This window comes from Nymphalis io, chromosome 23, assembly GCF_905147045.1.
Source record: "Nymphalis io chromosome 23, ilAglIoxx1.1, whole genome shotgun sequence".
NCBI classification, from domain to species: domain Eukaryota; kingdom Metazoa; phylum Arthropoda; class Insecta; order Lepidoptera; family Nymphalidae; genus Nymphalis; species Nymphalis io.
The window spans coordinates 645,817-673,343 of NC_065910.1; the positions used below are offsets into that span (position 1 = coordinate 645,817).

At 34.9% G+C, this 27,527-nt stretch overlaps 2 protein-coding genes across 4 annotated transcripts in view; one reads left to right on the forward strand and one right to left on the reverse strand.

The window, feature by feature from the left end:
• The window catches only part of LOC126777691 (uncharacterized), a 47,777-nt gene extending 38,443 nt beyond the window's left edge, over window positions 1-9,334 (forward strand). Inside the window, exons 1-4 of one of the 2 annotated variants that reach the window (XM_050500829.1) lie at window positions 3,732-3,865; window positions 7,402-7,529; window positions 7,780-7,970; window positions 8,297-9,334. In XM_050500829.1, coding sequence (XP_050356786.1) covers window positions 3,832-3,865; window positions 7,402-7,529; window positions 7,780-7,970; window positions 8,297-8,741 — 798 coding nt within the window. In that variant the 5' untranslated portion in view covers window positions 3,732-3,831 and the 3' untranslated portion in view covers window positions 8,742-9,334. Of the gene's footprint in view, window positions 1-3,731; window positions 3,866-7,401; window positions 7,530-7,779; window positions 7,971-8,296 lie in introns of those variants that run through there. The other variant, XM_050500830.1, reaches the window with a different exon arrangement.
• A 1,204-nt stretch (window positions 9,335-10,538) lies between these two features.
• Window positions 10,539-22,388, reverse strand: LOC126777655 (juvenile hormone epoxide hydrolase-like). Of its 2 annotated transcripts, none has more exons than XM_050500774.1 (9): window positions 22,303-22,388; window positions 15,361-15,540; window positions 14,605-14,744; window positions 13,900-13,987; window positions 13,249-13,413; window positions 12,436-12,582; window positions 11,604-11,805; window positions 11,103-11,337; window positions 10,539-10,807 (listed from the first exon to the last, which is right to left on the reverse strand). In XM_050500774.1, exons 3-9 carry the CDS (start codon window positions 14,742-14,744, stop codon window positions 10,579-10,581), a joined length of 1,206 nt encoding a protein of 401 aa, XP_050356731.1. In that variant the 5' UTR covers window positions 15,361-15,540; window positions 22,303-22,388; the 3' UTR covers window positions 10,539-10,578. The 2 variants fall into 2 exon arrangements, with proteins under 2 accessions (XP_050356731.1, XP_050356730.1); XM_050500773.1 differs by lacking the exon at window positions 22,303-22,388 and adding an exon at window positions 17,535-17,619.
• Between the last annotated feature and the right edge of the window lie 5,139 nt (window positions 22,389-27,527).

Here is a 27,527-nt window from a genome sequence, read left to right on the forward strand (position 1 = left end):
TTAAAATAAAAATAGATCCAACTTCAATTTTTCCTGTATATACAAGAAAAAAACGTAAGAAGGAACATCTAAAATCATAAAATTACTAACAACAATTAAAATTATATATTAATTAAAATACTATGCAATATCACCAAATTAATAAATAATAAACGATCATTAAAAATTTTATGCTTAAGTTGAAAATTAATTTAACATTTTATTTCATTTAATGACAATATTAGACATACCTAGGTATTATTTAGATTTAGTTTTAGGAAGTTTAGTTTTAGATTTATGACGATCAATAAGTAAGTGTAACGCTTCTATATTGAATAAAGATTTTTGACTTTGAACATCGAATAAAATCCCAGCTAAACTACCTATTCCGTAATAAAATAAAAATTAGTATTTCTGAAAAACCAAAAGAATTTGCAAAATTTCAGCTCAATCGATTCAGTGGAACTGGCTTAGAATTTGCGAGATTGGATGGACCCTACTCATAATATATTCTACCGCTAAACAGCCATACTGGTTTGAAGGTTCAGTGAGCCAGTGTACTACAGTCATAACTACTGTTATAAGGGAAAAGGATATTACACAGTGCCATCGCGCCTTAGGGCCACGTCCCGCTGTCTTTATTCTTTATGGCTGTGTGATTACTACTATAAATACTTACAATTATATGTCAGCGTTGCGTCACCGTCCAGCCAAATTAAAAGAGTTCTCGGTGTTCGAATATTGCCTAATCCTTATCATTATTGATTTACTAATATACATTATAAATTGTTATTTTATTAGCTGCAGTGCTCATTTTATTCTTATCAGTATTTAAAAAAAAAACTTGTGTCCGATTACTTTAATTCTTTCTAATCCAATGATATAATAATTGTTTAAAAGATATCGATAACATTGGTTTATGACCAGCGTTGCCATGAATAATAACTGAATTTTGAATATAAGTTAAGGGTGAGATTGTTTGAAATTAAATGGTTCTTTTAATTTAGACGTGTAATACATCATTGTTTTTTGGGAAAAAATATTATTATTATAAAGATAGACTGCGAAATGGGCCACCTGATGGTAAGTGGTCAGCCCCGCTCGGCACTTTAAATACTGTTGATGAATAGTTATCATTCCTTATGATGTCAATTTTCCACCAACCTTGGCATCTAAGGTGTTATGTCTCTTATGTCTGTAGTCTTAGCTTACTAACCTTTCAAGCTGGAACACAACAACACTGATTATTTCTGTATGGTGGTAGAATAAGTAATGAGTCGTACACAGACAAAAAAAACCTGGCCTAATTTTTTATCGCTGGAAAAACGCATTTCGCGTTTCCCCTACGGGAACAGTGGGGGGAATGTGGGGCTCGCCAGTGCGCCCCGAACATCGGAATAACCACTAAAAAATTAGCGGTACCATTTCCGTCTTAACGAGGAGCGCCATAGGATAGCTTGCGCATGCTATCATGACCCTACATCAACATGGACATCACACCACACAAAGCCCTACCAACAAGTGGTTAGTACAGACAGAGATGTTTTGTTAAGTTACTAGATTTAGTTTTTCCCTTTTAATATTGTTACCCTTGTTAAAGAAAATTAAAAAAAACACGTTATTCAAGTCAAATATAAAAATAATTAAAAATAAAATACACTTACCAGTATGCCGTCTTGCATTTATGATTTTTAACTTAATTTTCACATACGACTTTTTACATTAAGAGTATCTATCAATGTGCGTAAGGAACCCTAATTTTGTACACATCTAGCCCACATCATTGTCGGGCACGAGGCATAGATAACAAACCCCCACCAATCAGAATACAGGCTGCCTCGTGTTCAATTCATTTCAATAGAGAAACCGGTTTTTTTCTTATTTAACATTATTAGGAAGCATTATAATCAAACATATTATGTTGTTTTTTTGGTAATAATTTTTTACTTGCTAAGGCGCCACCAATCTTGGAAACTAAGATATTATGTCCCCAGTGTAGTTACATTGGCTCACTCACCCTTCAAACCAAAACACAACAATATTAAGCTCTGCTGTTTTGCGGTAGCACCTAAGACTTATTGGGCAGATAATGGTTAAACTGATGATTCACTGCTCATCATAACGTATATTATATTCCTTGTGTGTGTGTTTCCATTTCAATTATCTTTATATCCAGGATAAATGTCCTTGTTTATAGTTTTTCCTGTGTGCTATCACTATGCAGAGTTTCATTATATTTCATCCAGTGTTTTAGATATGATGTATTTCGAGATAGAGAGATTGTTGTAGCTGTTATCAAACAATCTGTTTACTATCTACAATAATTACAAAACATATTAATTATCATGTTATATTTAATATTGTAATATATAAGCTACCCTATCCGTAGCTACCCTTCTCGGCTTCGTACAGGTAAAATATAGGGTCTATTTATAACGATTATATTGAAACACAAACACAAAGTTTTTTTCCCTAGTCAGATACCCTTATGTACGTACGTAGAATCACTGACCAAAGTTTCATCACAAATTGTTTAGGAACGCATAGAGGACAAACATACAGACATTTATTTTTATTTATTAAGAATATTCTTTCCCTTGTTGTCTGTTGATTTAAAACTCAAAAATATTTATTCATTATAGAAGCGTCACACTTATTTATTGATTGTCATAAATCTACCACCAGTTCGGAAATAAACACCTCAAACCTGAGAAGAACCGTCGAAAGAATACAGATACATTTTTTTTATATCTCAACTGGAGTGCCTCATGAGTCTTATAACACTGCTGGTCAGTACTGAGTTCAATCCTATCTAATCCATAATCAGTTATTGGTTTTTTTTGTCAAGAAATTGTCAGTAGCTTGATGATTGGGAGTTGGCAAATTTACACTCTCACGCCTCGAAAGGCACTTAAAGGCGCTTGCGACACCTATTCCAGTCGTGTCAGGTTAGACACCCCATCTGAAATTAGACACATGCACGTTTCCTCACGATGTTTTCCTTCACCGTCAAACACGAGATGAATTACAATCACAAATTATAATAAAAAAATCGACGAGATGACCTAGTGGTAAGAACGCGTGTATCTAAACCGATGATCGTGGGTTCAAACCCGGGCAAGAAGTTATATTATAACATGTATATTATGCTGAAAAAAACCTTTTAAAAGTAAAAAAAAAATAAAAAATAAATATTAAGCCTTTATTGAATAAACTTAATATACAATATATTGTATAAACTATTTTCGACCACGTATTTCCCGTTTTAGAGATCAGCGTGTCACACACGTAGACTGTTTTCTCCCATCCTTTTCTATTACTAGCTCTTTTTGATCAGATTACATCTACAATTTTCCTTAGGTTATGTGACTATCATAACTCGCCTCATCTTCCTCTTTTCCTTATATCCTCATGAGCTGTCTTATATTATATTCGATTAGGGAATAAATCCTCAAGATATATAAGAAAAATAAACAAAATAGTTTTACTATCAAGCTTACACATTGAACAAAATGTCCCCTCAATTCTCCGTTATACTTTTTTGCGTACATTTACATCAAAAATGCTTAATATGTAGCATTAAATCAACAAATTATAAAAAGAACAACAAACCGTATGCAACCCCGCCTTAACCTACCATTGGCGAATCGACGAGAGTCCGGCAACCAATCAAAGAACAGTTCGCACACCCCATTTCGAAATTTAAATATTTTAATCGAATTCCCTTCAGTTACTTCTGAAACGTTGCGTGTTAAGGTTCTCCTGTGTCGAGCACGATATATGTGTAATCAATTATTTAAAAGCTCTTATTTGTGATTATTAGCTTTTTATATAAGTTTTTAAGTGGATTATATGCCAACTGTGACGGATAATTTAGGAAAGAAAGGTAACATATAACACAATATGTTAAATATCATTATAATTTTATACTACTGTAAAAAAGTTTATCGAATAACTATTATTATGGTTCGAACCGAATAAATAAATAAGCGTATATAAAGATTTAACTATGAATGATATTTTAATTGTTGATTTCTAGGTATATTTTGTTATGGAATAAAATCGCGAGAAATATAACGCAACAAACAACAACAAACAATTATTTACAGACAATTAAGCTAATTTTGCTTATAAACAGTTATGTAAATATAAATATAGTATTGTTTGAACAATTGCATTATTTTTAATCAAGGACAGAATTCTCATGAAATAATATTTGCATAAAATGTTGATAAATCGAAAAGGTTGAACTGATACGCTCCATACCCATTTGTAGAAATACCTATATATATTATTTAACGATTGAATTTAATCTAGAATAAAATGTGTATAAATTCCAATCGTATTTAAAATAAATAAAAATAGTATTTAATTGATAAATATTCTTGTTTTAAAGTCCAAAAGCACGAAAATAAAATTCGGAATATAATATTCTTTTGCTTTTTGGAATTGATCTTTGTCCATTTAATTAACATGGCCGTCATATGCAACGTCATTGGTCGGTGCCATGTGACAGGTTAAATTTATAGATATGACCGGTGAGGCTGGTTGAATACCATCCATACCAGCCTAGAAATCCAGAATCCCAACAACATGAAATTTTAGTGGTGCTTGCCCGAGTTTGAGCCCACGATCATCGATTAAGATTCACGCACTCTTACCACTGGGCCATCTCGGCTTCATCCTCCGAAAAATCCATTCTCAAAAAGGAAGAGGAGTAAGGCCTCCTCTTCGGCCCAGCACTGGGCCATTTACAGGCTGTTAATATAGAAGCGTTACACTTTCTTGTTAATTGTCAAAAGTCTACCACCGGTTCGGAGCCTATGTGATAGCGCACGTGGTTCACAATACCGTGCTATTCCCGTGGAAACTTGCATCAAAGCACCAATTTTCATGGCACTAAGGATGTAATAAGAATAGTAGCGTCGGCTATGGGTTGTTATGTCTCACTGCAAATTAGAAAGATTATGATTGAAGTGTTTTCTTCCTTTTAAGAAGGACACCTTTACTGTCATCGTAGTTCCCATTGGAAATCTACAGTTATTCGTATACTTTTGCATGGTATGGCTTTGTGCAAGCCCGCCTAGGTAGGTACCACCCACTCATCACATATTTTACCGCAAACAGCAATACTTATTATTGTTGTGTCCCGGTTGGAAAGGTGAGTGAGCCGGTGTAACTTCAGGCACAAGGGACAAACTTCTTTGTTCCCAAGGTTGATGACACATTGGCGATGTAAGAAACAGTTAATATTTCTCACTGCGCCAATATCTAAGGCGGTGGTGACTATTTACCATCAGGTGGCCCATTTGCCCTTTCTCCTACCTATTTAAAAAACTATTATCATAATATGAAAGTTCCTAATGATTTTTAGATGTTATTACATACTACCAAAGGTCTGCTCATTTTATTAAAGTTTATAAAATAAAATGCTTTTAAATTTAAACGTATTATTATAATACAGTATCGGAGCCAGGTGCTTATTCACTATATTTATATGTATATGTGTCTTTTGAGTCATCATCATCATAATAGTGATATATGATATGAACCTTCGTCGTCTACTGTTAGACATAGGTTTCTCCAATGGCACGCCACTGCGCTCAATCTTCAGCTCTCACTCTCCATCCGCTGCCAGCCACTTTGCGTATATCGTCACTCCACCTAGCCGGAGGGCATCCTACGCTACTTTTGCCAAGGCGCGGTTTCCACTCCAGAACACTTTTGTGTCACCAAGTCTAAAATAAACAGGCTATAATATAATGTGAAAAAACATGGCCAATGTACAATCTTGTAGTGGTAGTAATATATCTATTCTATCCATGCAGTGACGGAGAAAGAATACATTTCACTGCTCCTCTCTTTCCCATGGGTGTCGTAAGAGGCGACTAAGGGATATCTGAGCGACCATCTGCTCATCTGGTGGTAGGATGTTAAACATCCGCCTGGCTTGTTACCACCGTACGCATGGTGAAAAACTCGTGAAGTGGCAGCTTGTAACCGCATTTCGGGTGGGGTCCCGGTGGTCACTTCCGGGGGCGTTCGGGGGCCCTTCCGTCCAGCGGATCAGTGTATTTTCCCTTTTGGCAACCACTTGGGGAAACGCGCCTCCACACTTTGCCCATCCCTATCGTGGCAATACGTCGCTCGCTTCACGTCTCTTTTCCTTACTTTTTGCTCTCACACATGACTTGACTCAACTGGTTGATTAGCCCACCAGGATCCCAGACGTTGATGGACAAGCGCCTTCTCTACTGGACCTTCTGCTGACTTCTCACCCGGTAGAATATCAGGTTGTGGTTCAGGCTCCACTTGGTTCTTCGGATCACAGCCTTATATCTACCAAAGTGCCACAGGCCCAGCTGCCGCCACCAGCGGTATGCAAACATCGTGTTTGGCACTATAAGTCGGCAGATTGGGACGGTATGCGCGATTACTATGCGTCAGTCCCTTGGAAGGAACGTTGCTTCAGTGGGAATGACCCGACCGCTAGTGCCGCTGCTGGACTGTGGGGACGGCTAGTACAGAACATTCGATCACATCAATTACTAAAAAAGAAAAATATAATCTTCCCTATACTCGTATAGTGTTTTTCCTCTTTTTTCTTAAATATATTTGTGTATTTCGGTATTGAATAATATTTAGATAATTTATTAATAACAAAGCGCCATAAAGACAGAGCAACATACAAATTGGTATAGAAACACTAAAACAGTGAACTATTATGAGCTATCACCGGATATATTTATCAACGGAAGTGCTATATTTAACGCGCGAACAGATCGTTATTAACAGTTAAAATTATGTCATTATTTCATAAAAAAAATATCAAAAGATTAAAAAAAATGTTTGTTTTTTACACAAAACGTGGTACTTAACTTTGCGTGCAAGCCCGTCGGGGCAGATACCTATATAATAGAAAATAACAGAAAGGCCAGAAGGTCGAATGAATATCGTCATCTTTATTTCTAGTGTTAGATACATGAAGTATCTATTACTACTATTATACTGCATTCCGCTATAAAGAAACCAATACCAACAGGATATTACGTTTATATACACAAATTAAACTAAGGCTTTGATATCAAAGCAAATAAAGTGTGTATAAGTATGGTTATTTATTATTTATCATAATCATCCTCACTAATATATGATATAGGTATATAATGCAGATTTCCTAACAATGCTTTTGTTTATCGCCGTGCATGATGAATTATAAACATAAAAAAAATCAGAGATGCGTGCCCGGGCTTAAGCATCGCCCATTATCTTCGATTAAGATTCTAGGCCATCTCGGCTCTTTATTTGGTAATATTGAAATCATTTATGTTGCCGACACAATATTGTATTGTACCTTGCAATTCATGTTTTCAATGAATTTCACGGTCTCATAGATTTACCAACAAATATTTTATCCAATAGTTTATCAAAACTCAATGGCGTCTGATCAAGATTCATGTTCTGATGAAGAGCCAGACAGTGAGATGCTGAGCGATGATATCTGTCTCCAAGATAGCGATGACGACAGACAAACTTCTAGAAGTGTTCAGGTATTATAAATTATTGCCGCTATACCTATATATCTCCGACCATTCTATTTCTTAAAACTAAATGTATTCATTGTTTTAATCTAGACTATAAATAATGTTTATATTTTATTTAAGCTTATACACGTCATGCATGGACAGAACCACGTAAATTGATCCCAATTGTGCCAATGTGCCCAATGAATAAAGGATTTGATTTATTCCTAGTTATAAAATTAATTTATAATATCGAAAAAATAAATATTTCTTTTAGAGTTTGCCAGAAGATCTGCCAACATTAAACTCTTGCATTCTCCGACCACCTCGTAAGCTCTTCACCAACTGTCGAGAGCGCTGGCGACAGCAGAACGTCAGCGGTGCTTTCGCAGAGCTTAGACGGCTAGTGCCTACACATCCGCCGGATAAGAAGCTGTCGAAAAATGAGATCTTGAGAATGGCAATAAGGTACAGAAGTTTACACCCAATTTTTTTTTAATTTGGCTGAGTTAGGGAAACTCGAGCACTGATGCCCATTGCAAAGACCCCTTTAAACGTACAACCAGGTTGCATGCCCCGGGAACTGCTTGGAGCTTCTCCCCCTGCCCTGTAATTTTACCTTTTCACTTATCATACTTAAGAGTATGAGAAGATACATAAAACAATTATCTTATATTAAACTGATACAAGAGTAAATATTTTTTCTAAAGCTAAACAAAAAAACTAAGATAGGTCTTTAATAACTTTTCAACTATATTTGTATTATTTAGTTATATATTTAGTTTCTGTTTTAGATATATAGGTCTGCTGAGTGAAGTACTTGAATGGCAAAAGAACCACGGGCTGCTGATCAATAAAGAGAACTCCGGACTTGCCATTAAATGTGAATCCCCTTTAAGTCCAACATCAAGACGTCTCCGCCTCAAAAGACCGTACATGGACGAAGATAAAAGACCATATGAGAGCGATTACATACGATTTGGTAACGAAGAAAACGAAGAAGTATACAGAAGAAACTTCCAGAGAAATACACCAAATAATAAGACTGATTTTTTCTTTGGAAAGGAGCATTTGAAGATAATGCGTAATCAGTATTATTTTCCTTCAAGATGGCGACAAATTCCTTTGAGAAATTTAGCAGGAGAACGCAATGGGAATAATTTGTTGATGATAGCTCCAGCCAAAGGTGATGATAAAGATAGATCATGTAAAGATAAAGACGATGGCAAAGATAAGTAAAATAAATTTATTATAATAAAGTCATGCAAACTAATGTTTAAGCCAGCTGAAATACCATAAACAAATATTATCTTAGGTAAATTGTTATAAGCATCGTTCTAACTAAAAACAATACGTTAGCAAGTACCACCATGTTTTATATACAAGAATGTACAGTTGACAGAATACGTAAATGCTTATAATGTGAACTGTGTTGAAGAAAAACGTTAAGATTTAACCTGCATGTTCAGTATGAAACTCTATCATATGTGTATTTATACGTGTTGGATCGTGGTCGTAGTTTCAAACCTTTTCCTTAAGATTTAAGGCATTTGCCAAGCAGTGGAACTCTTAGAGACTCTTAAAATAATGTATTTCTAATACTTTGTGTAGAGTGAGCTCGTAATCAATTTCTTTAATATAGTTTTTTTTTGCTTTAACAGGCAGACCTTTCAAGGTCTTGGCATCTGTTTGTACTCTCATTCTCTTATCTCTTTTAGATTTTTAAGTGTAGTTATATATTGTACCTGCATTATTTATTGTTCATGTATTAGTTTAATTAATATCTTTGCGGAAATAGTTGTATTGTTATGTTTAGTACATAGTTTTTCTGTTCACACTTTATTTATTATTTTAAAAACTAAATATTAACAAATATTTGTATTAAAAGATTTATCAAAATTTATATTCTTTTATTGAATTTTTTTTTTGTCTAGTTAATTTTTTATTCAAAGTAGACGAGCAATTGGGTTGCTTGATGGTTTGTGGTCACCTACGCCTGTGGAATTTAATGACTATATACCATATGTCATCAACTATAAGATCCAAGTCATGTTAAGTATGCCGGTTAGCAATTGTAACACAACAATGCATAGTATTGATGTTTGGCGGTAGAATAACTAAAAGTGCACCCACATAGGTGCAAAATTTGTGAGAGCTCTACCACCGTTAAAAATGTAGATTTTTCAATTATTATATACTAATAAAATCTAACAATTTAAAAACGTTATATTAGGAAAATATAGGATTAAGCATAAAATTAATTCTAAAAGATTGACTTTCATAACTTACATAAATAAAAAAGCACAATATTCAATTTGGCTTGAAACAAAACACTATCGATGTCATTAAAAACTGCATACATATTTCTAAATAAAATAAAATCATTTGCTATAATAAAAAAAACCCAAACAATTTCATTTTTGATAATCTTTTTCATTAGCAAGCAATAATGCTAAATATAATATTTATTACAATAATACCAATAAACCACTTCCCCTGTATAAACCCACCCTTGATTTAAACCGACACGTGCCGCAATTTTTAAAGATAAGTATGCTCGTGCGCACAATAATTATTATTTAATATAAATGATATGATGAATATGTTATTATTATAACGGATTTATGAGCTTTAAAATATAGTTTAGTACAGTAATTAAAATGAAATGATATATAACTTGAAAGTAAATAATTATATGATAAGTAAATGCTGAATAAAATTGTGTAAATTTTGTTACATAAAAGTGAATTGTTGAGAAAACAATATTTTTCGGAACACAAAAATTATATTAAAATAATAAGTAATTTGATCTCATAGGTTTCCGCGAGAACACGTGAATATTACATGTAACGAATGAAATTCTAACAGATGAGAATCAGGGCAGCGGGGTGAATTGAAGTCCAATCCATCAACTTTAGAGGAAAGTAAAACTTTGTCCAGCAGAGGGTCATCTACTCGATGTTGCTTTACTTTAAATTCATATGTAAATGATTTTTTTTTGGGAAAAAACAGTTATCTACAATCAAAACACATAACATTCACAATGTCATTTATTTACAAAACAATATGAAAATAACTATAATTCAGTTTTTTTATTATTCTTATGCCATGACCTAAAGCTTTGTATGGCCTTGATGACATCATTCGAAAAGATTTCAGGCAGTTGGAAGGCCAGGAAGTGTCCACCATCATCTAATATGGTCTCATTAATAAGATTAGGGTACTTCGTTTTCAAAGCCCATATGGGAGTGTATGTCAGCTCGTTCTTCGCTTGGATGAACCATGTAGGGACATTAGTGGGAATCCTGAAAGAATTGTTGATTTTAAGTCATAATTAAGTCCACAAAAAATATACTTGACATATTCATTATGGTGCCATATGAATTTTAATTAGCATTCGATATTTAAAATCGTGGTATATTAATGTTAATATCAAATTATGATCCAATTTTAATTTTGGCATATTTTAAATTTAGAAAATACGTAATTAAACAAAAACAAAGTCTTCGAATTTATTCTGATCTAATGGTATTCTGAAAAGGTTATATGATACATTATGTTAAAAGTTCAAAAAAATTCAAATCAAATAATAAAACTCACTCTTCAAGCCCCAAACTTAAGTATCTCTTGCTAAAGGTTTCAGCGTACAGTCTCATGGATGTCGTAATAGAATTAGTAGCCCAGTACACCATAAGATTGTCGAACAATTGGTCTCTACTGAAGTGCTTCGTGAGAGCACCATCGGGGACGTTACGGTTTGACATCAGAGTCCAAGTGGAAAACTTCTCGAGGATGTAAGCAGCGAGACCAGTAGGAGAGTCAGAGAGAGCTACACCTGGAAAGATCATTAAGAGGTATTATTGTTTGTTTTATTAACTAGTTAAAGGATATATTTCAAGAAAAAGTATTAAGAGAAGAATTGAATTGTATGTCATTTTTAAATGTATATTAAATTGTAAATATGATGTTTTATGAAAACAAGCAAATTCAAGAGATTTTAATTACATAATCCAAAGCAAACTACTAATATTCATGTATTTGTGACTTCAATAAAGAATGAGGTTTATTTTCTACGCGTACATTTTTTATGTGATTTCTTACCAATAGTATCTGGTTTGCTGGCTTGAATATGCATGTATCCCGTTTCCTCCATCAAATTCGCATATTTTTCCAGCATGGGATACATACGATCTTGAACATTTGAGCCAACCACAAGTGGTGGATATATGGCTCCAATTAACGTGATCAAGGTGACTTTTGGTGAAAGTATGAACGGCATGTTTGAATGGTAGCCGAGAATCTCCTAAAAAAATTTAAAGAATAAATCAACAAAATAACAATCTTAATGCCCTATTCATTGGCAAGGGCACTCTTCCTTAGAAGTAGGTTTTGGGCTTTAGGTCGCTGATCGCGTAGTTTTGTGTGAATATATTATTAAGTATATAATATTTTTTGTACATTTGCCCCATTATTGTTAACCTGAATCTTTAATTAGACAATTATTATTAGCCGATATTATATCAATTATTACACAACCTTTAAAACAATGAACCGGTTTTGATAATATTTAACCGATAAGAAAAGAATAAATACCTAATATTCTTTTTTAAATATAATATAATTCTGTTAATAAAAAAATACTAACGTTTTCTATTAATGGAAAAAAAGAATAATAGTAATGATTCTTTTCGAGAAATTAGAAAATAAATTGCTGACGTCCGATTCAAGAAACGATTTATTTTGCTTACGGATGGAAGAATTGTCGTCAAGGCGTTATTAAAAAGCAGTCCTAAAAACGGCTCATAATCTTGAAGCAAATATGAGACAATTTGAGAAAATGAATGAGACATTAACGATTCGTTATAAATAGGCACCACGTTATAAAAAAGTAAAGTGAGTCTAATATTATATCTGAGTATATATGCTCACTTACGTCAGGAAAGAATGTAGCCATGCAACTTGTGATCAGCGCTCCCCAGTCACCTCCTTGAATATAGTACTTCTTGAAACCGAGACGCTGCATTAGATTTCTAAAAACAACAGCTACTTTGTCTGCGCCGAGACCTGGTCGTTTTGCAGCCTGAATGAAAATAAAGCTTTTTTTAATTTTTCTGTATCTAAGATCCGAAAAGTAATGGGCCACTAATTAAGGGTACGGAAGTGATTTGTCCAATAACACTGTAAGAAGTTAGTTATTTACTTTGAGCCTGTAGTTACACCGGTGCACTTACCATTTAAGCAATACAATGTACAATACAAAGTATTGCTGTTTGGTGGTAGAATAAATATTTAGAGCTACTTCAACATATACAATCAAACGGACCTCTTCATTGCTCAACAATTAATTAACGAGACGCCATGGCACCACGGCGTTGTCATAACTTGAGTAATACATTTTTATGTATTAAAAAAACTATATGGTAAAATCAAATGAGTGCAGTACGCAGGCAGTGCGGCAACAGCGGTGTTGTCACGTTAGCATTCAGTGAAAATTTGAAAATTTTTTGAAAGTTATATTAATTTATGATTCGAGGCTTTAGGCTACAGTCATTTAATCAACATTTCGCCTCATTATTGGAAAGTAGAAGAATTGAATGACATTTTCATTAAATTTATTTACTGACACTTAACTGATAGCTAACTAAAAACCAATGACGTACATAAACATTAACACAGCAGTCAGTCAGAATGGCTGTTGAACTAATTGATAAAATTGGTTATCAATTAATGTTGTTTTTTTACTTACACTAGAAAAACCATAACCAGGCAAACTAGGAATAATGAGTTCTAAAGCGAAGTCTCTGTCCCTTGTAGCAGAAGTTAGATATGGTATAGCTTCATAGAACTCTCTGACTGAGCCAGGCCAGCCGTGGAGTAGCAGCAGTGGAACCACTTCCACGCCAGGAGGCACCTGAAAATTCCAATTTTATATGTTAAGATTAAATTAATGAAGAGTAACCAAATCCTGGCTTCGCACCGGTAGATAAGAAGAAAAAAAGTATTTTGCATAGGATTTGCATAACATCCGTCTTCAGTGAGCGTCTATGTCGGCGAAGGAGCAACTGTGACAAATTTCACTTCTATCGGGTGGATAGTTTAGAAGATCTCGTGATGAGTGTTGTTTATTAAGACCACTAGACCAACGAGGCAGTCTTATATGTATATATATAATTAATATATAAAAATATAGATTTCTGATAAGTAGCTAAGCCGCTCTGCCCGCGTTTGTTTCAAAAAAATATAAAGTTATCCTTAAGACATAGCTGAATAGGTTTCTCCTGGGTAAGTTAGTTGGATAAGCAGCTTAAACTCATCATCAGGTTGAATTAAAAAACCTCATCGAAGCATTTTAAAAGCAAAATTTAGTGAATTTATATGTAGCTAATCATTTTCTTACCTCCGGCGTCACCCTGATGAAGTGAATGCTTAACCCTTGGATATCAGTCTTGAAGTGTGGATATTTATTGAATAATTTTTCACGTTCTCTGTGAAACATTTTTATTAATCTCATAATATGAATATACAACATTTTAAGCACTATAGTGCTGAGTAAGGTTTTGTTCCACCTGGTCTGAGTGGGTCCCACACACTCACCAGATGTATTGTGCTAGATTGTACTTTGTATTGTGATTTTTCAGTTTAAATGGTGAATTAGTAAAATTGCATGAACGAGGAACATATTGTCATCATAATTCTCGTGATAAGTGTTGCTGAGTATTGTTTACTTTTCCTATAGTGGTAAAGACAACCACGTACCATAAGAGGTCATATTTACTTGCCTGTCACTGCCACTGTTGGGCTAATAACGATCTCCTATCGAGGTTTGTAATTTATCCTACCACACTGCTTTTATGCGGGGTGGATACACATGTGGAAGACTTTCATTCGGAACATGCTGGTTTACTCACAATGTTTTCCTCCACTGCCAAGCACGAGAAGAATAATAAAAACATATTCAGAACTTGAAAATCCAGTGACGCTTGCCCGGGTTTGAGTTCGCAATCTTTGATCTTGATTTATGTGCCATTTTATGTGTAAAATGCGATAAAAATTGGCTATCTTTTGGTTAGTTTATTTGAAGCCATGTTTGTAAATCACATACTTGAACGAGTATTCTTCTGACCAGTATTTCAGCCATCCCTCTAACTGCTTGCTGTTGAAACCATACTCGAAGGATACACCTTTTAGAGGAGGAGCCAATGGGTGACGGTCTCTTAGCCGGTCTTTCAAGTCTTTAATCATCTGAAGATATTACATTCAAATGTATACAGGAAATAAATATATTCATAAATATATCTGTTTTCATAAATGTACCTGCATTTGACATTCGAAAGTTCTTAAATAACTACAACAAGAATAAAAATTAGAATTCGTTTAAGAAGAAATCCCTTGAAGATGACGTTTCTCCTGCCTTGTTCTAGAGCTTAATAAGCTATCTCATAAATTCTTAAAGTATAATGTATCACTCAATCTTTACTTGGTGGTAGGGCTTTGTGCAAGCCCTTCTGGGTAAGTACCCACTCATCACATTTCTTCCACCATACAGCAAAATACGTAGTATTGTTCCGGTGTAAAGGGTGAATGAGCCTGAGTTATTACAGACACTAGGTACATTACATATTACTTCACAAGGTTGGTGGCGCATTGACAATATAAGGAATGGTCCCTACTTCTTACTGCGCCTATGTATATGGGCAAAGGTGAACATTTACCTTCAAATGGCCTATTTATCCGTGTGCCTTCCTTTTTTATTTAAAAAAGACGGAAAATTAACGACAATTTTTAGCTAAAACATATATAAACAAGTAAAAATATTATAAAAAATGAAGAAGTTTTAAGAACAATTACTTAAACTCACCACTTCACTGAATTCTACTTTGAATGGTTTTATACTGTCATCCTTCTTGGATTTTGACAGCTCAGTTCCCCACCATTCTTCAAGGTCAATTTCAGGTAATGGAGGTGGACTTCTCAGGTATAGGAAATAAACTGGAACCGACGCTATCGCTACTAGGACGGCAAGGAGTATTCGCCCTATCTGTAAAAAATTACACAATCCCAAGCTTACTGATACTGTAGTGAACGCGTTAATGTATACTGCAAATGTCTCCTTGCCTATTTCAGCTATGGTGGATTACCCACCACGCTGCTGTGGTGTGGCGTGTCGCAGAATATCATCCAGCACTTGTGCTGACTTAGAAATGTAACTTAAGTACGTTAATATGGAAAATGTATTCATTAGGTCATTACTAACATAAATATAAACACAAAAAAGCACACACGTCATTTAATTTATCTGATTGTGTATTTGTCATGCAAACAGCTAGGAGATTATTATAATTATATATAATTTACATTAAGGGTTTATGTAGACGGCGCCGCAGCCGCGTCGACGCCGCAACGTGTAAACATGTAGACGCTAATTTTACTGGTGGTAGGGCTTTGTGCAAGCTCGTCTGGGTAGGTACCACCCACTCATCAGATATTCTACCGCAAAACAGCAATACTTGATATTGTTGTGTTCTGGTTTGAAGGGTGAGTGAGCCAGTGTAATTACAGGCACAAAAGACATAAAATCTTAGTTCCCAAGGTTGGTGGCGCATTGGCTTTGTATGCGATGGTTGACATTTCTTACAATGCCAATGTCTAAGGGCGTTTGGTGACCTCTTACCATCAGGTGGGCCATATGCTCGTCCACCTTCCTATTCTATAAAAAAAAACACCAATGTGGCACCACAGCGTAGTCATAAATAATAAAACTACATTGATATGGTAAAATCAAATGAGTGTAGTGCAGAGGTAGTGCGGTGATGGCGTGGTGGCGTCGCGGTAGCGTACAATCTAAATATTTAGTGACGCGATGCCGCTGCCGATGTACACGAGCCGTTATTCAGTAACAACAGTTGTTATGCAAACAGTCGTATGTCAGATAAATAGACAGATAGGCAATGTTTTCATGTTTCTTCGTCGATTATAAACTAACTCACTCATACAACGTGAGCACACATAAAGATAAATACAGTGTCACGATTAGGCACTTTGTCTCGCTAAGAAATATTATATTTTTAATTTGATTATTGTAAGAAAAAATGCACATTAATTACATTAACCTTGAGTTTATCCAATTAAATAAAAGATATATTTTTAATTGCTTTAGTACTAGTTTTTATTTCCGTAACAAGAGTAAAAACGTAATTCAACTCAGACGGAATTTACTAATTAATATTCTACCACAAACCATCAATGTTCTGTGTTAATGTATTCCAGTTTGAAGTATAAGTGAACTAGCGTAATTACACTCATAATCTTTGGTACTGATTTTGATATTACATAATATAATTACTTAACATAATCACTGAGTATCAGCGCTACTCTTGGGAGTATTATGTATTTTATCATAAAGTCTACCCTAATTATAATAAAAAAAGAGTTTTTAAGAAAATACTATCAAAAATGCCCGTTTATAAGAAATTACTATTATTCCTATTTACTCCATCAGTTAGGCGTACAATTTCTGTTAACTTTTACAACGTAAGGCTGGCGTAACCCAATGCGCTATAGACGATTCATAATAATATAATAACCAATAATAATATGTTATAATGATAGATTAATAATCAATTATTTTATGCTGAATTAAATTTCAACAAAATAAAAAAAATTTAAAAAGATCACCCCTAAGCGTTTAAGAAGCGGTAAGGCTACCAGCTAAATCGTAAACGGTGTCTGGTCATAATGTTACCAAGATATTATTTTTTGCAATGATAAAAACACACTTCACACTGAGACTAACTTGTGGTGCCAACCGTACCATTCAGGTTCAAAATTGTACCACAAATAAATAATTTACAATACAAACATTTCTATACATAGTTATCATAATGCATAGGCACCGTGTTACTTACTTACTTTCAGGACTATTTTGACATAAGAATTATTTTAATTTAAGATTTAATTATCCAAATTATTATACTACAAATGGTCGCATTAATAGCAAGAATGTTAACTAAAATATTATATAATAATATACACCTTACTTCTGAGGAGAAATCCAATTATAATAATCAAAAAAAACATTTTGTATTTTATCAGTCTTACTTCACGTCTTGACTATCACATTATCAATGATAAACTGGTGATATGAATTTTTCATTATCATATCATTTGCACGAACGGGTCTCACCGAAAAGGATTTGAAATTAATTAAAGAATTAATTAGCATAATTGCGACTTCATGTTCAGCAGGTTTCGTTTATAAATATGTTTTTTTTTGCCAGCGAAAAAAAAGATCGACTGAATGATAGCTGAATCTCGTGGAGCAATTAGCAAATTGTATGTTTATACAGATTTGTAATTCTTAATGTTATTACCAACTGAATTTCTTGCTAAAATCGAAATTTCTTCTATTATATTTTATCAAAAATATTTTAATTAATTGGTTGATTGAAGATTATTGATATTATTGATTGATCAATAATTTGTTTTAATGTAATTTTATTGTGCCTGCATGTTTAACCAGGCAACATCTCAATATACGTTTTAGGAAAGAAAAATTGACAAAGAAATGGTATTAATTTGCAATATACATATTGGTTTGCATTTGATGCGTGCCAGTTGACTTCCTGAGAGGGATGTTAGTTATCTTCGTGGGAATCTGGATTCCTTAGTCAGTCTAGACGGTATTCAGCGAGTCTTACCAGAATTGATTCAGTATTTTGTAATATATTTTTGTTTATAATTACTTTTACTGGTGGTGGGGCAATGTCCAAGCTCGTCTGGGTAGTTACCACCTACTCATCAAATATTCCGCAAAACAGCAGTACTTTGTATTGTTGTGTTCCGGTTTGAAGGGTAGCCAATGTAACTACAGGCACAAGGGACATAACATATTTCCCAAGGTTGGTGGCGCGTTGGCGACGTAAGCGATGGTTAACATTTCTTTCATTGTCTATGGGTAGTGGTGACCACTTACCATCAGGTGGCCCATTTACTCGTCTGCCTATCTATACAATATAAAAAAATATGTTTATTGAGTATTAAGATATATGTATCCTTCAAATCGTGTTGAATTTAATGGCGAATAAAACTGCTTGTTTTTAAGAGCGCATTTCTATCCCGTTTGTTGAATCAAATTAATAATTTCGGTATATTTATCAAGTGTATCAGAAGTGTAAGTATAATTTGAATGTATGAAAATTTGAAATACTCAGATAAAAATACCCGATCGATGTCTTTATCTCAAATTATCTTATCATGAAAATTACCAGTAATTATTAATTTTTGAACATATTAACTCGTATTTAGATTATTATAGTTATAGACTACAAATTCTCTCTCCCTCTGCTTTTGTTGGAGCAATGGCCTCCTTCCTTCTTGAGGAGGCTTAGTGTTATTCAGTATATATTAATATTATTTAAAGACCTATTTAAATAATTCTGATGTTACCCAGACTCAGGACAAACAGACATGTTCATGCACACAAATGCCTGTCCTGGGTGGGAATCGAACACAGAACCTTCGGCGTGAAGGCAAGTATCTGCCAACCACGCCAACCGGCCCGTAATAAAGTTATTATAAGTATTATCAAAATATAACTCAAATAGGGTTTTTTGGTCTCCACTCTAGGACTCGTCTACTCCAATGGCCATCGGTCCTACGACATACGTGACCAGCTCACTGCCACTTCAGCCTGCTAATTTTGCAAGCTATGTCGGTGACTCTGGTTCTTTTCCGGATAATCTCATTTCTGATCTTATCCTTCAAAGATACTCCGAGCATAACTCGCTCCATAGCACGCTGAGCGACTTTGAATTTGTGGACTAGTCCCGCAGTTAGTGTCCACGTTTCGGCACCGTATGTCATGGCAGGTAAGACGCATTGGTTGATGACTTTCGTCTTCAAACATTGCGGTATAGACAACTTGAGGACTTGACGAAGGTTGCCAAATGCTGCCCATCCCAAGCGAATTCTTCGATCGGCTTCCTTCTCGAAGTTGTTTCTACCGACTTGTATTATCTGTCCTAGGTAGGTATATTCACTAACAACTTCGAGAGGTTTCCCCTCGACGTATATCGGTCCCGGCACGACATGCCTATTGAACATGACCTTGGTCTTGTCCAAGTTTATACCGAGACCGACACACCGGGAAGACTCGCCTAGGCTACGCAGCATTTCGGTGAGTTGTTCCAGCGACTCTGCTATGATGACGATATCGTCGGCAAATCGAAGGTGTGAGATGTACTCGCCGTTTACATTGACTCCATACCTAGTCCAATCCAGCGTCTTGAAAACGTCTTCCAACGCGTTGGTGAACAGTTTCGGGGATATTACATCCCCCTGTCTCGCCCCTCTGCGCAGTTGGATCGCCTTCGTCTTACAGTCCTGGATGTGGACAGTCATTGTAGCGGCGTTGTACAGACATCTCAGTACCTCGATATATCTCCAATCGATATGACATCTCTGTAATGAGTCGAGCACTGCCCAGGTTTCGATGGAGTCGAAGGCTTTCTCGTAGTCCTCAAATGCCATACACAGCGGCTGATTGTACTCTTCGGTCTTCTGCACAATCTGCCGAACAGTATGGATGTGGTCCACGGTGCTGTAGCCTGATCGAAATCCGGCTTGCTCTGAGGGCTGGAACTCGTCAAGTCGTCTGGCGAGACGGTTCGTGACGACTCTTGAGAACAGCTTATACACGTGACTCAGGAGGGAGATTGGTCTGTAGTTTTTCAAGAGGGTTTTATCACCTTTCTTGAAAAACAGTACCACCTCACTCCCGCTCCACGTTTCCGGGGTCTTGCCATGTTGGATGACGGAATTAAAGAGGCTTGCTAGCTCTTTCAGGACCGGAGTCCCGCCTGCCTTAAGCAACTCTGTTATGATTCCGTCATCTCCCGGAGCTTTGTTGTTTTTAAGCTGTTCTAGAGCCGCCCTAATCTCGCCTTGGTCAACGACCGGGAGCTCCTCGGAGTAATGGCGCATAAGAGGGGTGCGCTGGTCATCAATACTGATTCCCACGGGTTTATCCGATCTTGAAGAGAACAACTGCAAATAAAACTTCTCTACTTCTCCAACAATCTCAGGCCTAGAGGTAACGACCCCACCATTTTCAGTTTTAAGTTTTGTCAGACGCGGCCTCCTAAACTTGCGAGCGAACACTTTCGATCCCCGATTTTGCTCAATTTGCAGCCTTGATGGCACGAGTATTGGAGCGTCGGAGATCGCGTCGCGTCAGCGATTTTATTGTTAGATTTAAGGCCTTATCTGACAAAAACGATGGTAGTTCTCGTCGTTTTCTCATGAGCTCGAGTGTCTCAGCAGAGAGTTTTGGTGCGTTGTCTCTTCTCTGTGGCGAAAAACACTTGCGGGATGTGTTTTGCAGTATTTTGACCAGCGTGTCGGTTTTCTCATCAATGCTGCTTACGGTTTCCAACGCGGTGAATTGATTTTGAAGTTCCATTTGGAACTTTTCGGAGCCTTGAGTAGCTTGGAGCATGGTAGGTCGGAGAGTAGACCTCATCATTCTCGATCTTTCGGCTTTTAAGTCGATATTTAGAGTGCCTCGAACCAAGCGGTGATCACTTCCGGTATTAAATCTGTTGATCACTGAAACATCTCTAAATATGTGCCTTTTATTCGAAATGATAAAGTCTATCTCGTTCCTTGTCACGTTATCGGGGCTTCGCCAGGTCCACCTCCTCTGAGGCTTCTTTTGAAAGAAAGAATTCATCAAAAAGAGCCCCTGCACTTCGAGAAAGTTTACCAGCATTTGCCCCCTGTGATTTCTGCAGCCCATCCCCCCTTTTCCCCGTCCCTCGGTCGCCTCTTACGACACCCACGGGATGAGATTGGAGGAGTACTATTCTAAGCCGGTACTCCACGGCTTATTTACCGTACTCCTATTGGTATATAGCATATAGAATATTGATATAATACATTATAGAAGCAGAAAAACCTCTGTCAGTTTCTGCTTATTTTTATATAAATAAGTTTGATATTCTAATAACATTCGATTGTCTTTTGAAATGTTGAAATATACTATACAAAACTCAATATGGTACCCCTATTTATAGCTAAGTCATTTTTAAATTTTGACATTTACATGCTTTTACTGGTTTTGTACTACCATCCCAATAAAGAGGGGTGTATCGGCTTATTGCTAATGTTGAGTTTAAGTAAATAAATGTTACCTATATAATAGTCTAATAAGATATTGGTTGTGACGTGTTATATTGTTGTCTATAGAATGAGGGGAATCGGGAGGTATTTTTAAAATAATAAAGTTATTGTAAAAACTACGAGCGCATGGAATGTTAACAAGAATGAATAAATCGCAATACCGATCCTCTGGACGAAAAATTAACCAGCTCACCTGTCACCAGTGGAGGCAATAAGACGAGGTCTTATATTTTTAATGATATATATTTATTAGTTTCATTAAGTGGAAACGTGTTATGTTTTTATATATCAATAATTAAACATTTAGTATAAGCACATCTTGTATATAGACATATAGAATAATAAATATAAAGCAAGACAAACCTTGAGAGAATTATGTATACATTTGAAGGTATTATAATATTTAATTTATGGAAACCAAGTTTCTTTTAAAAACATTAATGAAAATTAAAGTAAAAACTATATAACAATAATTTTTCATGTTGCAACGATAATTTAACTTTGATTGGGTACTTATATTGTATAATTAAATTAAATTATAATTCATTTTGTGGTTTATATATACATTATAATTTATGCATATACGTAAATGTAACTATTTTATGCCAAAACGATAACCTACCTTAAGATAAACAAATAATTATATAAATAATGACACAACTCCCACGTAGCACTTATAAATAAAGACTGAACTTATATCGGGATTAATATTAAATACGATAAAAAAATATTGGTATTTGAAATTCAACTCTACAATAAAGAGATAAGATTACTTTTAACATAAACGTTGTTACGACCTTTTATTATGGAAGTAATAAAATGACTACAGTTGACCACGTCGTTTCAACAAGATAATATACACCTTCCATTGATAAGGTAATTGGGAGAACGGTTCGAAGATTTATTTTATTATAAAAGTTATATGTCACTTCTATTTAATGATACGTTAACGATTGTTTTTTTTTTAAATTTGAAATAGGAATATAGGCGACATGGTAAGTGGTCATCACTGCCCATAGACATTAGCCCTGTGAGAAATATTAACGATCCCTTACATCAATACGTCACCAACCTTAGGAACTAAGGTGTTAAAACTTGTACACAGTTTACGAACAATGCTAACGGTAAATTTTGCTGTTTGGCGAAAGAATATCTGACGAGTATTACTATATATTTCGGGCGCATAACCGGGACCTTACGACCAATTAAAAAGTCACGTCAACCAACTCACTTTCTCATTTATAAAATCATTTGTATTGGGTCAGTGGTTGGAGCGTATGAATTTCAACCAGGTCAAGAGGCTTAAGCCCGGACAAGCAAATTAGTTTCATGTACTTAATTTGAATGGGAAAAAATATCAAAATTACAAGTCGACGCATCACCTTTATTTGAACGCTCAGTATCTTTTCCAAATGTTTTCAATCTTATAAAACTGAACACTGTTTTAATTTTGTCTCTCTTTATTCAGAAGAACTTATGCAGAGGACCTTGCCTTATACAGACCAAAGATTATTTCAACTACAGGAAGAGTTAAGACAAATAAACAGCTTTGACATTGAATTGACGGGCTACCATTGGTTGAGATCTTGAATAGGTGATCTATGGTATTAATTTTTCTTTTTCTACCTACATTTTTTGTGATAATAATATATAAGCAAAATGGAATGTAAACACTGTTCGGACATCTTAACAACAGAAGAAATGATTAAACGTACGGCTTGTCAAAGTATGTATCATTACTCATGTGTTGGCATAAACGAAAGCGATTTTAAAAAGATTCTGCCTATGAATAATTATGGATATGCGAAAAACTACCAGTTTGAATGTCACGCCAGTGTAATTGGTGGTATTCGCTTATACATGTATTTGATAAAGTTATATTAATCTAGAAATATTTGTAGTGCATAATAAAGCAGAACTAGCAAATCGCTTGAAATATGTGAATTTAAAGTTTTTTGTATGCTGGGTAGACACTCTTTCTTCGATTGGAATAGGTTATATACTGTGTATATCATGCTACGACCCTCGAAGGTGAAACGTTAAAGCTTAACGCCGGTGACACTGCACGGACCAGCTAGTGTTAAATAATATATATATATATATTATTGAGAGTAATAAAGTCCCACAATCAATAAAAAATAACAATTTATACTACCCTCTTTTATTATGGTTTAAAAACCAATCTGCAATTCAATTACGCTTCAAAATATTTTATTAGCTTTTTATCTCTAATCTCGAGCGGCGCCCGGTCGCGTGGCTAGTGCTAATATTGTAATGAATATGTGTTATATCGGTGGGAGAGGAGATTAAGTACCTACGTATCTGTAACTAGCAAGCCATCCTATATTTGTTGATACTATTTTAATATTGTTTGAGAAGTGTTGCACAACAAATGTTACAACAAACAACGCCACAAGTTTACTGTGATTAGCGTCTAGATACCTCGGTCATAACTAATACATATATTACAATATATACAATATATGTATAATGTAAAAGAAGTAGTAGACTAGCGCTTGACTGTTATCACACCTGATGGAAAGTGAGATACAGTCTAAGGTGGAGCGCGCTTGCCTAGAAGATGCCTATTCACTCTTGACTTGAAGGTACCCACTTGGGTAGTACCTAAATAGGTACCACCCACTCATCAAATATTCGACCGCAAACAAAACGGCAGTATTTGGTATTGTTGTGTTCCGGTTTGAAGGGTGAGTGAGCCAGTGTAATTACAGGCACAAGGGACATAAAATTTTAGTTCCCAAGGTTGGTGGCGCATTGGTGATGTAAGCGATGATTAACTTTTCTTACAATGCCAATGTCTAAGGGCGTTGGTGACCTCTTACCATCAGGTGGCCCATATGCTCGTCCGCCCTCCTATTCTATAAAAAAAAACAGATTGTAGGTGGTGGGAAAAACGGAGGTCGGGAGGGTATTTCAGACTTTGGCGGTACGTATCAGAAACGAGGAAGCAAATCGTTTCGTACGTGTCTTAAATAGATCAACTACGATTGGGTGCAGATCTTTTCGTACGGGTGCAGAATTATAAATGTAGATAAGGTTTTAGGGTTAATGATACAGACCTTTATAATTCTACTCGTGCGAAGTCGGGAGTGGTAGCTTGTCACTAATAAAACCCGCCTAAAATACGAAAGATCTACATAAATACGTCGACCAATATTTGAGATTAGAGTTATAATGTCAATATGATAAAAAATACAACAACGAGCCACCGCCGCACGCATCGCAAACGTGTGAAAAAGATTTATAAATGACTTCCGATCCACCATACATTATGGGATTTAAGTCAATAAGGGTGAAAATGTTGGGGTTGCAACCAGTCATGAATGAAAGAAGGGATTATTGACAAATGACCTGCCTGAGAGTGTGAGATAAAGTTGTAAAAAAATATTTTGTTAATATTTATTTTCATTGTTTTAACTTAGCACTTGTAATAAATACTTTTTGGTTATTTGCTATTTTGTAAATTACTAGCTTTCACCTGCGTATTAGGGACCCATCCCTATATCCCTATATACCTGACACCTGATCAACCCCCAGGCTGATCAGGTGTCAGGTATAGCCTACGTTCATCCTTCAGATTCCAACTTGCTTCATACCAAATTTTATTACAAACGGTTCAGTGGTTTAGTAGTTTAGGTTTAGTTTAGTTTAAAACTGTGTGTGGATTTTGAATAAACTGTATTTATTCAAGCTTTTATTTAACCTGCGTACTTATGTTTGTTGGTTTGTTCAGGTTAAATCTTTCAAGGTGAATCAGAATTACTACTTCTTATTCTTCAAAGTTTTCTTATTTCTTATTCTACAAGATTTTTTTCACGTTGGTTCAGTTCGGATAACAATTGAAGAACCTAATCGGTTAACATCACAGACACAATATGTTGTAAAAGTTAAATTTGAACTCATTAAAAAAATAGCACATATTATATTAAAGAAATATATATAATCGATATAATATTAAAAAAGAACAACATGTTAAGTGCTTGTAATAAACAAATATGTTCCCGCAATCATCTATAAGCTTCTAGTACAAATTGTATTAACTAAATCCCTGTATCAAGACCCGTCAGCACATTATTGATTGTTCTTATCAGTGGCGCACACTTGCCCCTCCATGCCCCCGAGGGAGGTGAAGGCAAACTGTTAGGTATTCCGTTATTGTTACCGAAAAAGGTCGTATGTTAAATAAAACGTAACAAGCAAAACCCGGTTGTCGTTGTTTGTCTGTATTTATATCAATTTTCATGGGGATCGGTTGAATGGTACCTATACAAATTTAGTTGATGTCACGCTACCGAACTGTGAGTTAAAATACAATATATTGCATAGAAACTTTTTCCAGGGCAACATATATAATAAAGAAAACATATAATTTGTAATAATAAATTTTAAAATTATTATAATTTACTTTATATTTCGAAACAATAATCATTTATATCTACTGGAATTGAAAACTCATTTTGTTAATCGACTTATGAACGAACTTAGGATTTTATTGTCTGCGGAGAGAGGATAGGTATTTTCGGCACGAATATAACATTTACAAAATGTTATATTTTTAATGTTACTCATTAATTAATAATAAAAAAATAGAAAGGAGTTTTATGACACAAATTTGTGTATGTGTAACTACGTGTTTTTATTCTTTATAACATTATTTATTTTTATAAAATTTACTTTACGGCATATATTTATTAGTTTCTTACGTTTTAATACAAAATAGTTTATTCTACTCTATAAATAATTATTTAACTTTTTTTCTCTTATAAAATTACTTATATATAATAACCACATACAGCCGATAAATATATTCTCCGTTTGGGGTTTATTTCACCACTATGCTCCAAGGCGCCCCACCCGCTGTCACACCAATGATTTACATGGTATGACATATATTGATTGACTGCCAAACACATGCAGATTTTTTTCACGTACCTCATGTTTACTACACCTCGTGGATTTACTGGCCTACTTGGAATTGAATCTTTATCTTCGGTTAACACTCCGTTCTATCCACTGAGTTATTTCGGCTCGTACCAAAAATCTGCAGTGAGTTTTATTTTAAAACACTTTGATATCGTTCTATATCCTGATTTTACAGCTTTAAAAAGTTGCTTGAAAGGAAGAATAACTTTTAGATCCATAATTTTTCGGCTCTCAGTTAAGAGATTAATTAGGAACTTTAAAACTTTTAATATCTGTGAAATGAGGGCTTAAAGGGCTCCATGGAAACATGGAACTTTAAGCCTTGAAGTGCTTAATTCTCTTTTATTTATTTAAGGTAAAGCAGGTTAATGGGCCGGTTGATGGTAAGTGGTTTCTTTGGTTCATATGTACAGGTACTAGGAACTAATGTTTTTGGTTTACTAGAAAATAATATTTACGTCGAGCTCGATGATGGCAACAGACCTGATGGACGGAGACTGATTCTTTGATATCATGCGACGCTAATTTCGGTTACAAATCTGTCAATTGATTTCAAGGTTAAAGGCTGGTGCCGCAGTGCAAAATTTTGCAGCAACAAACGGCGAAAATATTTTTCTCTATTTCCTAATTAAATCTTTTTGTCGTTGTCTGTTAATACCATTGAGCCTTAGCAATTCTTCAAAAACATTGTTAAAAGATATAAAACCTCTGTTATTGGGGATGTACACTGGTGACATGGTTGGTTCATTTTACGTTCATATCAATTCAATCCTGATTGATTCAAATATATAATTTTAGTCACAATGTTGCGCGATCATACACGTAACTTATCTTTTTACCCGCCATTAAATCGTCTGACTCCTTAAACTTAGAAAATGAATAAATTAATAAATAAATACAGTA

Coding starts and splice junctions, on each gene's coding strand:
- LOC126777655 (XM_050500773.1), bottom strand. CDS start 17,579: ATGTTTTTTTTGATTATTATAATTGGATTTCTCCTCAGAAGTAAG. Junction 13,988..14,604: donor TCAGAAGAATACTCGTTCAA/GTATGTGATTTA, acceptor AATGTTTCACAG/AGAACGTGAAAAATTATTCA. Junction 11,806..12,435: donor TGGCTACATTCTTTCCTGAC/GTAAGTGAGCAT, acceptor AAATTTTTTTAG/GAGATTCTCGGCTACCATTC.